The 14083-nt window shown below is 34.7% G+C and overlaps 2 protein-coding genes across 3 annotated transcripts in view; one reads left to right on the top strand and one right to left on the bottom strand.

The window, feature by feature from the left end:
* OSBPL10 (oxysterol binding protein like 10) overlaps window positions 1–14083 on the top strand; it is a 349809-nt gene that overhangs the window by 332307 nt on the left and 3419 nt on the right. The gene's annotated exons all lie outside the window — the stretch shown is intronic.
* The window catches only part of STT3B (STT3 oligosaccharyltransferase complex catalytic subunit B), a 96758-nt gene continuing 86570 nt past the window's right edge, over window positions 3896–14083 (bottom strand). The window contains exons 13-16 of the mRNA XM_059390785.1: window positions 13579–13752; window positions 10755–10868; window positions 8240–8452; window positions 3896–5526 (exon numbers count right to left, since the gene is read on the bottom strand). Coding sequence (XP_059246768.1) covers window positions 5446–5526; window positions 8240–8452; window positions 10755–10868; window positions 13579–13752 — 582 coding nt within the window. The 3' untranslated portion in view covers window positions 3896–5445. The remainder of the gene's footprint in view (window positions 5527–8239; window positions 8453–10754; window positions 10869–13578; window positions 13753–14083) is intronic.

Below are 14083 nucleotides of genomic sequence, written 5' to 3' on the forward strand. Positions count from 1 at the left end.
AAGTCAAACCATAAGTGACTCTTAATCTCACAAAACAAACTGAGGGTTGCTGGGGGGAGGGGGTTTGGGAGAAGGGGGTGGGATTATGGACATTGGGGAGGGTATGTGCTTTGGTGAGTGCTGTGAAGTGTGTAAACCTGGTGATTCACAGACCTGTACCCCTGGGGATAAAAATATATGTTTATAAAAAATAAAAAATTATTAAAAAAAATACCAAAAACTTCCCATATGAGGGAAGACTGGGTGGCTTAGCTGGTTAAGTTTCTGCCTTGGGCAAAGGTTATGCATGATCCCAGGATCTGAGCTAGCTCTTGAGTTCCCAGCCCCTGGGCTGCCTGCTCAGTGGGGAGCCTGCTTCTCTTGTATTCCTTCATGCTCTCTGTTGCTATCTTTCTCTAGCTCCCAAATAAACAAAGGAAATCTTTAAAAAAATAAATGGGAGGCTGGCTCAGTTAGTTGAGCATCTACCTTCGGCTAAGGTTATGATCCCTGGGTCCTGAGACTGAGACCCACGTCAGGCTCCCTCCTTCTCTCACTCCAACCCACTTGTGCCCAAGTGATCTAATAAAATATTGGGGAAAACAAAACTTTGCATATGAGACAAGACAAAATACAAATGTTACCTTTTCTATGCAGTACTGTACTAGATGTCCTATCAGCGCAGCCTAAGAAAAAGAAATATAACCACCAGAAAGGGAGAGAGAAAATTACCATTATTCCTCAATTATGATGGCACATGTTTATAATAATCTGAATTGTTAGACTTCAACAGGTTGTGATGACTTCAATATAGAAAACTGAATTTTCTATATGCTGACAAAAATAAAATTTGTAAGACATCAAAAAATAACATACACTGTAATAAAATTTATGAAAACGTGCAAGTCCTATTTAAAAACTGGAAAACAAATTAAAGATGACCAAGCCCTAAATAAATTGAAGGATATCCCATGTTCATAGAAGACACAATATTTTAAAGGTGTTCAGATTATTCTCCAGTTTCAATGCCGAATCAAAATCCTGACAAAGTTTTTTTCCTTTTTTTTTGGTGTTACTTAACAACCTGGTTCTGAAATTTGTATTAAAAAAGCAAAGGACCATAAACAGCCAAAGGAGGATTAAAGAACAAGGTTGGGATGGGAGAGCAACTTGCCTTATTGTAGCTTAATTATCTTAAGGCTACAGTAAGTCAGTAAAAACTCTATGTAACAGACTCCAGAAATAGACTCTTGGACACTTGATTTATACTACATAGGAGTACTGCAGAGATGTAGGAAAAGGATTTTTTTTTTTTTTAAAGAAATGGTGCAGAATTAGGTGTACATATGCAAAAAACCAAAAACCATCCCAAAACAGTTCACACTGTACTCAACAAATGAATTCCAGGAACACTACAAAGCTGATTACAAAAGATAAACTTTCTGGAAAAGAATATAAGAGACGATCTTCACATCTCAGAAGGTTTTTTTATACGAGGTATAGAAAGCTGCAGGTACACAAAAGACTGAAAAATAAGGCTACGTTAAAACAAATTCTTAGGCAGTTTGCAACGCAAACAAGGAAAGGCCTATATACAAGATATATATAGGACTACGGCAAATAAAAGAAAAACCAACAGAAAAATGTTCTAAAATCATGATTTCCAAGTGGCTGTCCTCACCAGTAATCTAGAAAAGGCAAATTAAACAAAATGAGAAATAACTCACCCGCCAGAAAGGAAAAATTGGAAAGATTAATACAGGCTCATTAGGATGTGAGAATTACCCAAACCTTCATATCCTACTTAGCAATTCTACTTTATTAGGTAAATACCCACCAAAAAAATGTATGCATATATGTTCTCAAAGAGATGCAAAAGGATATTCCTATATTATTTGTAGTATTCTCAAACTGGAAACAATGCAAATGTCCACCAACAATAGAATGTGTGTGCAGTGGGGTAGAGAAACTGACAGACACACAAGGAGTATTTATCACAGTGAAAATAAAGCAGTTGCATGCAGCACTCTGGACCAAATCCATAAAAACTGAATAAAAAAAAAATAACTTTGATTCCATTTGCATTGTTTAAAATGTAGATGTAGTTATGTTTAGAGAGAAATATGTAAGTATTAGAACCAGAAATCCGTAATTACTATGAAAGCTACGAGAGAGGGACAGACCAGTGGCTGTGTAATGGGCATGAGGAAACTTCTGGAGTACTGGCATGGTTCTGTTCTCTTTATCTGGGTTGTGGTTACAAAGTTGCTTATTTTGTGGTAATTCACTAAGGTATACAATTTTGTGCTATTTTGTGTTATACTTCACAGTTACAAGTTTACTTCAAAAGAAAATTAAACATCAGGATTTGTTTAGGGATGGTTTGTCTCAATTTCCTACCATTTCAATTTGCAGTGGCTGTTGAGCTCTCCATTTATCCACTATTTCACCTACCTTAACTGAGGATTATGGGCAGCAAGGTAGATGTCTGACAGGTGATGTTAATTCTTGAGACTGGTTGCATGAAAGAGAACTCAAAAGTACTGAACTGTACATTTAAAAATGTTCAGTTGTGAGGCAGTAAATTGTTATATATTTTTTGCCACAAACAAAACTTTAAAAAAAGGGAATAAGGTACAATAGCTCCAAATCTCATCTTATGGCCCTTTGGCTATGAAAACTAATACTCTAGAAGATGCTTTTATACTATTTAGCCCCCTGGCTTCTTGGTCATGGCCTAGGGACTCAAATGAAGTACATCTCCACAAATGCAAACTTAAGTAGGTAATAATGTAAGTATGAAAACTGAATTTTATCTCTGGATTTGCTGTCTCACTGCCTTATTTATACTCCAAAGCACTCAGCTTTGTTCAATTCTAAAATGTGGAACAAAAACAAATGCCGTTTTATAGCCTAAAACTTCAAGGCTATGATCTCCTCCTTCTGTGATTGTCTGGTGTTAGTGATCACACATGAATTTAGAGATTTAAAGAATATTCTGAGCCAATTATCTATTCCAATGTATTTAAACTGCTATAATTTCACTTTTGTGCTACAATAAAACACCAAATGGGGTTACAGTATGGTGTTTTACTGAACCACTGAACCAAAATGGTGTTCCCTAAAACTGAGAAAGAAGATCATTTCTGCTTTTAATTAGAAAATTCTATGATGAAGACTTGACTGGTTATATACTTTATGGTGCAGGGCTTTTGTTAAAGACCAATCCTCATTTATCTCCATTTAAAAGAGATGAAGTTCCTATTTGGCTAGGCATCTTCCCCCACCTCCACCCCTTCACTTACTCATAAAAAGTCAAAATGAGATTTTAATTCTCTTGTAAAAAGGAAAAGCAACAGTAAGCTGAGGTTGAAGTAATCTAGCACTTTGTTCTTATAATAGTCCTCCCCTTATCTGTGAGGGACGTTCTAAGACCACCAGTGGATGCCTAAACATGCAGACAGTACCCAACCTTATATATTCCGTATTTTCCTATACATAATATCTACAATACAGTTTAATATATAAATTAGGCACAATGATTAACAATAAAGTAGAATAATGACAAAATCTACTGTAATAAAAGTTAATGTGTGATCTCTCTCTCAAAAGATCTTATTGTATTGTACTCACCTTTCTCATCATGACGTGAGATAATAAAATACCTATGTGATGAGATGATGTGAGGTGAACGACATATGCACTGTGATGTGCGATAGGCTACTACTGACCTTCTGAAGATGCATCATTAAGGAGGATCATTTGCTTCTGGATCACAGTTGACTGCAGGAAACTGAAACCGAGGACTATTACACACATATTCTCTAAAATCTTTGTAAAAGTGAACAAGGAAGGAATTGTGTGTTCAGTACTCTGTAACTCCTTTCAAAAATAAAATTTTTATGAAAGACAACACTTAACACAAAATTTGAATTAACTTTATTTCCCTACAGTCAACAACTTCTCTGCATTGAATTTTAAAGCAACAAAGTAAAATAAAATCCCCCAAATGACAAGGTATCAGAAATCCGGATTTAGTTACACTTTATTTGTGAAAATGTTCAGCCATTTTATTGGTCTGTAAAAGAACCATCATCTGGGTCAAAAATGAATTCTATAAATCAAAGAATATTCTACACTTTGGAAAAGAAAATCAGCAGTAACATTCTCACTGAATATTGTAAATTACACTTTTCTTCATAAAAGGTACATACTATTCTGTACTTTTCCACCAAAAGCAGTGGTAAGTTATGCTTGTTTATATAAAAAAAAGTTATATCCTGTGGCAGGAAAAACCCTTTCTCTTTCACTTTTACTAAACAACTGGAGAAAATTTTCAAGTCTATATAAAGTTGCCTATAAGCTGGAAAATGAACATGTTCAATATCCATTTATATTTTAGTGCATTTTTTGACAATTGTCACATTTTTAATAAAAGTAAGAAAATGCATATAGCATTAAAGAGTGTTTCATCAAATGCTTTAGGGATTTAAAAAAATGGAGTGGAGGATAAAATCATTGTGATGGATGAAACTATTATAAAATGAGAGAAATCCAGGCAAAGTTTACAAATCCTTTGTCATTTTGAAGAGTCACAGAAAAGGAACTTTGGATACCTGTCCACTTTAAGGGTTTTCTCCTTAATCTTCTGCATGTAAACATAGTGCTAATCTCAGTGATACCAAACCCCATCCTGGTAAGCAACATTCTGTGCAGTTGCCATGCCCTCCAAAGGATATAAATTTAGCCCTTGAATGAACGAACAATGCATGAGATCTGCTCTGTTGAGTACCTGGTGAAAACAACTGCTAAAAGCAGCAATGTGTCAACATAAAAAACTATTGGCATCAAATAGTTACTCAGAGGTCCATCTTTGAAACAGCAGCTTCTTCTCTGACAGAGCAAACAGTAAGCAACAGAAAATATACATTTGATGAAACAATCTTTGCACTGGAGAAACATGAAAATAAATATAGTTCAAGGAAGTATAATTATTTTTCTAATACCTCTTTCTCAGACCTGTACTAGTTTACTGGTTCAAGAAATTCACATCACATTTTGTCATTTGTATTTTACATATTGCTATTTGGGTAATTCAAAGAAAATGTAGGTCTTGTAAAAAATAAAAACATTGACAAGTATGCATGTGCCAGGGACCAAATTAGAGGGTTCTTTGGTGCAATTAGTCCAAATTCTCAGATTTGAAGGATAATATGTACCAATAAAAAAAATCTGCTGTTAGACATTTACAGCAGTGCTCTGTCTTGCTTCACATTACAAATAGAAAATAGCTGTTCTCAATAAGCCAATTTTATTTTTTAAATCAGGCATTGCCAGAAAATTTTGTACATTAATCTGGACCAGTGATGGTTCTGTACCCTCTGTTGTGAAACATGACATGAGCTAAAGGCAAAGACCGGTTCTCACAAGGACAACTGCTTCAAGTTAGGAACCAGAACAGTGTATTTAAACAGTCTTCTTAGATATTTTCTTGCCCTTCTTAAAAACTAGCTTATTTTTAATGTAGCCACGCTTCCTTTTTGTAGTCTAAAAAAGAAAACAGAACACATGATATTAGTGTAGGTTTCTCACAGATTAAAAAAATATTACACACATGGTTTATAGCATTTTTATGAAGACTGTCTTAATAAAGCCCTTAGAGTTCATCCTATAGCTGGACTTGAACAATCAATGAGCACCAATAATAGTTCTATGCTAAGTATGCTTAGAGATTGAAGGTAAATTAGACTAGGTCCCTAGCTTTAGGATGAAAGCACTTACCACAATATTCCTCAAATGTATTTCGTATATTCCTTACCATTGGGTAAATGAACTCTTTCCTCTCCTCTCAACCTCTAAATGCTTAGCTGTAATTATTACTCACATTTCCAGGCATAACAGAACATAACACTAGACTAAGGAATCAGGAAATGTTAAATGTGGCTCCTGCTTTAGCCTCCAAGAACTAGCTGTGTATTAAAAATACAAAATAACTTAGGAACTTTCATTATGTGTAAAATGATGAGGATTGTACCTATCTACAAAAATGAAAGAAATAAAATTACTTGGCATATTCTCCCAATTTAGGTAAAAAATAAGTACTTAAAAAATGAAATACAAAACAAAACCAAACACCAAGAAAAAAATTTCATAGATTAAAAAAAACAAAACAAAACATTTTTCTAAACACTTTAGGATCCCACTAAAATACTTTCAACAGATGTTTTCTGGTGTAAGAAACAAATCACTACAAATGTGTGTTAGAACTTACTGCAAAAGTATTTGCTGTGTTACAATCTTAGAAGACTAATCATACAGACACATGTGTCTGCCACTTTGACACAGCCACAGATACTGAAAAGAGCAAACACTTAAATTTAAGGCACTTATCAGAGGCTGAAGACTTAAATACAACTCTTACAGGTGGTTTTGGAAACAGGGTAAATGCTGCGTCATGTAATTTATGATGTCAGTTTAAAACAATTTATAATTTTTTCTAACAGGCACAAGAATACAAGGCAAATGAGTCCTTATAAAAATTAGCTACTGCTAACTTGTTCGTAATTTATGCTACTTAATATTATTAATTTATAAAGACAAAAAATAAAAAATTTCAGAGGGCACAATTTAAAAAGATTCAAACCAGGTCAAGGAGTTAGTTTCCTTATCATTACCCAAAGATTTCTAACATGAAACCTTTTCTGTAAGATCTTATAAAGTGCCTCAGGTCTCTGTAAGTATGTAACTAGAACCTCAGCAACCCATGCCAAAAAGTCTTTCTCCAGCCCTGGACTACATACAATTCCTAGTGCCTCAGCCTTGTCAGCTTTGTAGTAGCAGAAGTAAGTTTTCAAATGACTACACAGTCCCCAAAAAGTAAAAACTGGGGTGGGGAGAGGAAAGCAAATATTCCTCTAGTGCTAGTATAAAACAGAATAATAAAGACATGGAAACATGAGATTCAAAACCTGTGTTGTTGGCTACTAGAATATAGGTTTTGGGCATACAAGGGAGACTAATTTTTATTTATTGATTCATTTACTGATTTGGGAGAAATCATGGGAAGACAAAAGAAGTCAGATTTAGAAAATTCACTATCATCAGCAAGTTCAACGGCCTTGTTTCTCAGAAAGGGTAGACTTTAACAGGGCTTAGATGTCTTAGGAATAAGTGCCTTGAGACTAGCAGCATTTATTTTGACTTCTGCACTGATGTGACTCACCAGTTTCTCTGCCCACATGACTATGAAAAACCAGATCATTTGTCATTTGATGCAAATATTGTTCAGTGAATTGGATATGACTAACGCATGGCAGCTCCATGTGACATACTTAAATTTATCAGTCTAGATATGGTCAGTGACTTATACCTGACAGAAAATTTTAGTTTAAAAAGTTCCTATTTATATAAATGATCTATACTTTGAATATATTTTAAGTAATGCAAAGAGAAAGACAACTGCTCTAATGATTTAAAAAAAAAAAAATCTTCATCCAAGCAATGTAAACCTAAGCATCTTTCAAGACTTAAAACTGAAACGGGTCTAATAATTAGTATTATAAGAGTAGTACCTTAATATAGAGAGCAACCTATATAAATATTCATTTTTAGTAGACCATTATAGCAAAGATTAGATCTATTTGGCTTAAGTGAGCAATAATGACCTTCAATAAAATACTTCATATCTTATTAAGTATTTATTACAAAAGGACTAGAATAGTCCCATCATCATAATTCCTGCCTACAACCTTTGTCATAATTACATTTAAAAATAATTCTTATGATTTTTTAAAATTCAAGACTCTACCAATTCAAACTTATTTTTTACTCAGTAATACTGTAGCAACATACTAAGAATGGAACATGACAATGCAATGTAAAATTGCTTTGACTAAAAGATGAGAAACCAATCACATTTTTACTTTCAACGAAAGTTCAGAAAGTGATGGCCACAGATATATTTTACTTTGAAGTAAGTCTTACTAATGGGAATGACGCAAACTAAAGCCTGAATACCTCTGGGAAAATCTCAGGTTGGTTCATCAATAATCATGATACTATCCAGAAAAGGCTGTTGTTTGGGCTATCTCAAGTGCTCAGTTTTAAAAGAATGGCCTGCTGCTTACATTGTATATAAGCTATAGTCTACAAAGATCTGGCAAATGAAGATTTATTAGTAATTTTAAGTAACTGTTTTTCAGACAAACCAATGAACTCTGAGTTACCCTTTTATAGACTAATGACTTCCCTTGGCACCCACCTTCTTTGACAAATACTTCTGTTTTGGGAAAATGTTGGTGACTCGAGGTTTATGGTCTAGTGTTTCCCTGTTATCAGGTGCTTTCACTTTATATATCCTCACAAGCCAGTGTTCTGATGTAAAGGCTTCCTCCAAATGTTTGAACTTAATGTCCTTGTTTCCAATCTCAGCATTACGTGTTCGATCAAAACCTGGGGGTGTACGAAAATCCAGCTGCAAAAGTGGCATTAGTATAGGATGTTAACCATACTGGAAAACATCAGTATTAGAAGATAGTAAATGTTATAATCAGAGTAAAACTCTCTCCCTTTAAACTAGGAAAACAGAATCAGAGCAATGTATCTTAACATTTCTCATATGATGCTAACTAGATAGGAAGAGAGAAATTAAATACAGCAAAATCAGAATTTCACTGAACCCTTAAGAGTAGATGAGCAGCCTTCGGGCATAAAAAAACAAAACAGCCAGTCAAAGGAAATCCATCAAAGCCCTCTTTATTATAGGTATACAGAGAGAAACATACAGAAGGGATTTCTTTTCTGTTTCAAGGGTTTGCTCTATCTACTCTCTCAGCCTGAAAGTTCTTCATCCAGCTTCATTCTGCTAGGCTGGCTCTGCTCTATCCTTTGGTCTCAGCCCAAACACCAGGGAAATATTTTCTTGAAACTGGTGACTGAGAAGTCTCTTCCATTGTTTCCTCATCTTCTACTCTATAGCATTCACTGCTAAAGGTTTTTATGTATTTTTAAAATTATCTGTATCCTCCACCAGGATGTAAGCTGTAAGATGACTTTATCTTATTCAGAGTGTGGCTTTATCTCCCCAGTATTATTTGTTAAATAAATGCACAAGTAAGCAGTGATACTATATCCAGAAAGTGGAAACTATAAAGGAAGTTAGAAAAGCCAAACCACAGGAGGATTTATGAGGAATGAAAAAAGGAAAAAGTGGGGAGAAGGGAGAAGATTTTAAGAAATTCTCAGACTAAGTTTATGTTCACACAGAGCACGAGCAAATTCAACTTTAAAACAAAAATAAATGCTAATGAGGGCATAACTTGTTCTTGCTTATCTATAAAAGCTGTACTCATGTCTTAAACAGTTATTATTCTTTAATAGGGAAGATCTCAAAATGAATGCATGACTGAAGTATGATTTGAAACTGTTGATAAATTTAAAGGACGCACACATGAAAAAGTCTTTTGATGCTATCACTATGATCAGAAAAATAATTTTTGAACCATTTTCTGAGATAGCTAATTATCATGCGTTAAGTGCTTCTTTCTTACATGAGTTTAGAGACCATGCAGTTGCCTTCAAAGAAAATCAAAACATAAACAAAACCCTAAATCTTGTAGTAAAATTACTGTCTATTTTTTTTAAAGCCACCTGCAGAATATAAATATAGTCAATGGTTGTGTATTAGCATTGTACGGTGACAGATGGAAGCTACACTTAATGAACACAATGTCTAAACTTGTCCAATTACAACAATGTATACCTGAAATAAATGTAGTATTACGTTGCCAGCTGTACTTCCAAAAAAAAAAAAAAAAAAGAAAAAGAAAAAGAAAAAAAAAACCAGAAACAGAAAAAAAGCCACTTACAGAGTGTAATTCCAAATGAATAATAATTACCTTGGCCCCTATATAAAGTTCAACTAGCAATTTTTTCTCTACCTTCTAGTAATCAACCAGAATGCAACATGAAATCAGGCAGTTTGTGCTGAAATTTTAGTATGAAGGTCTAACCTGGTATTATAGTCATATAATGTAAAAGCTACAAAGAAGCCCAGAAATCAAGTCATCAGTCCAATACCCATCATATACAGACAAGGAAAAGAATGACTCCAGGGAGGATGTGACTTGTCTAAGGTTTCTACAACCTGACACAGCCAGAGCTAAAATCCAGGTAGTACGGCAGGAATGGCAGTACTACTCTTTTCTTTTTGCCACTACCATTCTTTTCTTTTTGCCACAATGTCTCTTTACACATTCACTCATTTTGGGGGCCCTTAAGCTTTTGTATGCACATCATTCTAATACTCTAGGAAACTCTTACCCAGATAGTCCCAGCTAGCTGTGATAACAGAGATAGACAGGATATCTATATAGAAGTGACTATATAATCTGACTCTTTCAGACTTTTCACCACCGAACAGCAAAGTAGCCTACTGAAGATCATATGGTTTCCTACCTAGAAGACCTCTCCTTAACAGAAAAATGTCTTCCAAAAGCACGAGATCAAAAGTTAAGATGACAAGTGAAGGCTGAATTTGAGCCTAATGTTAATTATATTTTGTAAAGAAATCTTTGTTCTAAAAAACTTCCTCCCCTAACTTTTTACATAGTAGTTTCAGAAATCTAAATTTAAGGGGTGTGTGGACTCTTTTTAGATAGCATATTTTTCTATACAACACAACTAAAACATTCATTATCCTGTTTTCTGGAGGCAAACAAGACTACTTTAAAAATATTCCTTTGAATAAAGATTATAGGAAAACTGATGTAACCAACCTGCATTTCTCCAAATCTGTAGTATGACATTTTATACATAAGGCAATTCAACAATGTGGGGGATCCTGCTTTGTCCACACGGAATTCTCCTTGTGGGGTAAAATAGTCACTTTCCTACAAGAAAAGAAATCAAATTTCGGTGTCAGTTCAATTTAACACATTCAAAGCTACCAGGTTCCCTCCTCTCATTTACTCATAAAGAAGTAGCTCTTGAGGATCTTCAGAAAGCTATTATTTAGTTATCTCAAAAAATATGGTATTAAAAGATTAATTTATAAATTTAACATGACCTCTAAAAGAAACCTGCAAAAACTATCAAGGGTTTGTTTTAAAAGCTGAGTCTAGAAATCATTTATAAAAAATAAGAGTGTCAAGAAAACACAAGAAAAGAACTTTGTTACACGAGGGAAGGCAGATTTTAAACCATGTTATAAAATCTCAATTATTTAAAAAGAATGGTGCCAATGCATCGTTTAATACCAGGTAGGCTAGCCCTTTACTAAATGCTCCATCCTCAACCCAATTATACCTTTTTAGAGTTTTCCTAAAAGTTATTTATTTTTCCATATGAACTCTAAATAATCAGTTCTTTGGTTGGGGAGGAGAATGTCTAAAAAAACTGTGGCAGTTTTTATTGGAATTACATAAAATTTATAGATTAACCACTAAGAGGGCCAATTTGGAAATACAGATAGAAATTTCTTGTCTGGGAATTTATCCTACAGAGATATTTATATATCGGCAAAATAATGAGTACATAAAGTTATTTATTATACCTCTGTTTATTAAGACTAAAAACCTGGAAATAACCCAAGTATCCATCAAGATGGAAAGGTTAAATACATCATGGTACAGAGACACAACTGAGCAACCACTGTGTAGATGTGCAATAAAGGAATGAAGAAGGCTCTCCACATATTCTAACATGGGACGTTTTCCAAGATATATGGCAAAGTGAAAAAAGCAAAAACAAAGTATATACTTTGCTACTCATTACCTGCTTAAATAAAAATCATAAGAAAATAATAAAACATGGGACACTTTTTTTCCCTTGGGGGAGGGGATAAATTTTTATTGTATATCTCTTTATATTTTTATTTATTTATTTTTAAAGATTTTATAAGATGCTTGGGTTGCTCAGGTCATGGTCCCAGGGGCCTGCGATGGAGCCGAGCCCCTCGTTGTTGGACTTCTTGTTCAGCAGGGAATCTGTTTCTTCCTCTCCCTCTATTCCTCCCCCACTGCTCATGCTCTCTCTTTAAAAAAATAAAAATAATTTATTTGGGACAAGAGAGAGCGAGAGCACGAGTATACGAGTAGGGAGGGATAAAAGGACAGGGAGAAGCAGACTCTCTGACTCCCACTGAGCAGGGAGCCAGATGAGGGGCTTGATCCCAGGACTCTGAGACACTTAACTAGCTGAGCCATCCAGGTGCCCCTGTTTTTTATTTTTTGAATCATGTGAATGTATACTTATTCTCAAAGTTCAAAAATACTCAAAAGCATGGAAACTGGAACATATGTCACAATTTTAACACTGCTAAAGCAAATCCATAAATGGAAATCACATACTAGAAAAATTAAGATTAATTTAATACAATGAAGTAGTGTTTTAAAATCACAGTTAAGGGAAACCATCACAGCATTTACAGCTGAACAGAAAGTTGGGAGCTTTACTTCATCCCTGTCATATGACACACATACATACATTTTTCCAAAAGTTTTTTTTATTCTGGATCAGTGGTGTATCTTACTCTCGTCTTTTGTCCCTTCATCATGTAACCACAATGCTGGGTGCCCATCCTCTAAGAGCTCACAACTGAGAGGGAGAGATATCTTAGAATGTATGAACGAGACAGGCTGCATGTGATCTGATGATAAACAAACACACAGATGCACCAGAGAGTGGATAAATCTGTGGTAGGGAAAGTATTCCAAGAAAGAGAAGAGTATATAAACACAGGTATCACATAAGTCAAAGAAAGAAACCACAAGGCAAATTTCACAGGCTGGAGTAGACTGACGGATGGGAAAAAGTTGAGAGGGACAAGAGGCCAGAAAAATAAAGGAAAATATTAAGGGCTTTACATTCCAAGCAAAGGAGTTTGGATTTTATACCACTGCTTCAGTAGAGATTATTTCATACCAACCCCGAGGCTGAGCTTCATCTATATCCCTACAAATTTTCATAACAGCACCACAAATTAATTACTCCTGGCCTGTCCATTAGTGACAATCTATGCTACCTTAGTCACCATTATAACACCAGAACCAAGAATGAGACCTAATGCCTCAAGTATGTAATGCTGACTGGACAAAAATAAGCTGCCCATAGCACCAAGCTGACAGTGCCAGGGTTTTAGTTCTAACTCCCATCTCTCTGATTTTAAAACCCTTAGTATACTAAAGGCTTTTAGGTTGGACAATGATATGATCAAAGTCACATTAGGGACAGGAAACAAGACCGAGGCAAAGAGAACAATCTCAAGGTTACTGTCCTATTTCAGGTTTATAATCATAACGGTTAGTATCAGAGTAGAAGCAATGTAAATGGAAAGAAAGGGCAGAACTGAAAGGCTGTGAAGGAGTAAAAAGCAAGAGTCTTGAGAGGGGACAGTTTCACAGGAGAGAACAGCAGTATCAGTGAATTTCAAAAGTTTTAAACCTGGAAAAATGCTCAATGCTTTACTATTTCAATAAATAGAATAAGGGACTAATTTAGGGGATAAGATGATGAAAATAAATATGATACAATTAGCAAGGTAAGACAATTACAAGGACACTGGCAGCTGTCTCATACATGTAGAATGGTCAGGTTTCTTACCCGAATATCTTTTGGATGTTCCCCTTCAGCTATCCTAACCATCCAGAGAAACTTGTTAATGTCATCACCAGAATAGCCAATAACTCCTCCAAAAATAACCAAAACATAATCTACATCCAGACTTCTCATGATTTTATAGGCTGCTGATTCATTTGAAGACATAGCTTTTCCCACCTATAGAAAAATGAGAATATGTACACTAAAAATAAAAATGAATGAATATCGGACAGAATGTACCTCAAGTGTTCGAATTACATGGAATTCTTTTCTAAGAGATGATTTGCTATGAATTCAACAAATTTACCAAGTTCTATAAGCACCTCACTTACTACAACCAATTTATAGCAGGAATGTCAACATCTGAATATATGTTCTAATATTGTGCTAATAAATAAGTAAGCTTCATGGAATTAATATTTTAATATAAAAGCAGGCAAGCTTAAAAGAAATACAATTTCACCTAACTTCAAGGCCAAGGATGACCAGCAATCTAGCTGATACAAAT

This window comes from Mustela nigripes, chromosome 2 (genome assembly GCF_022355385.1).
Source record: "Mustela nigripes isolate SB6536 chromosome 2, MUSNIG.SB6536, whole genome shotgun sequence".
Lineage (NCBI taxonomy): Eukaryota > Metazoa > Chordata > Mammalia > Carnivora > Mustelidae > Mustela > Mustela nigripes.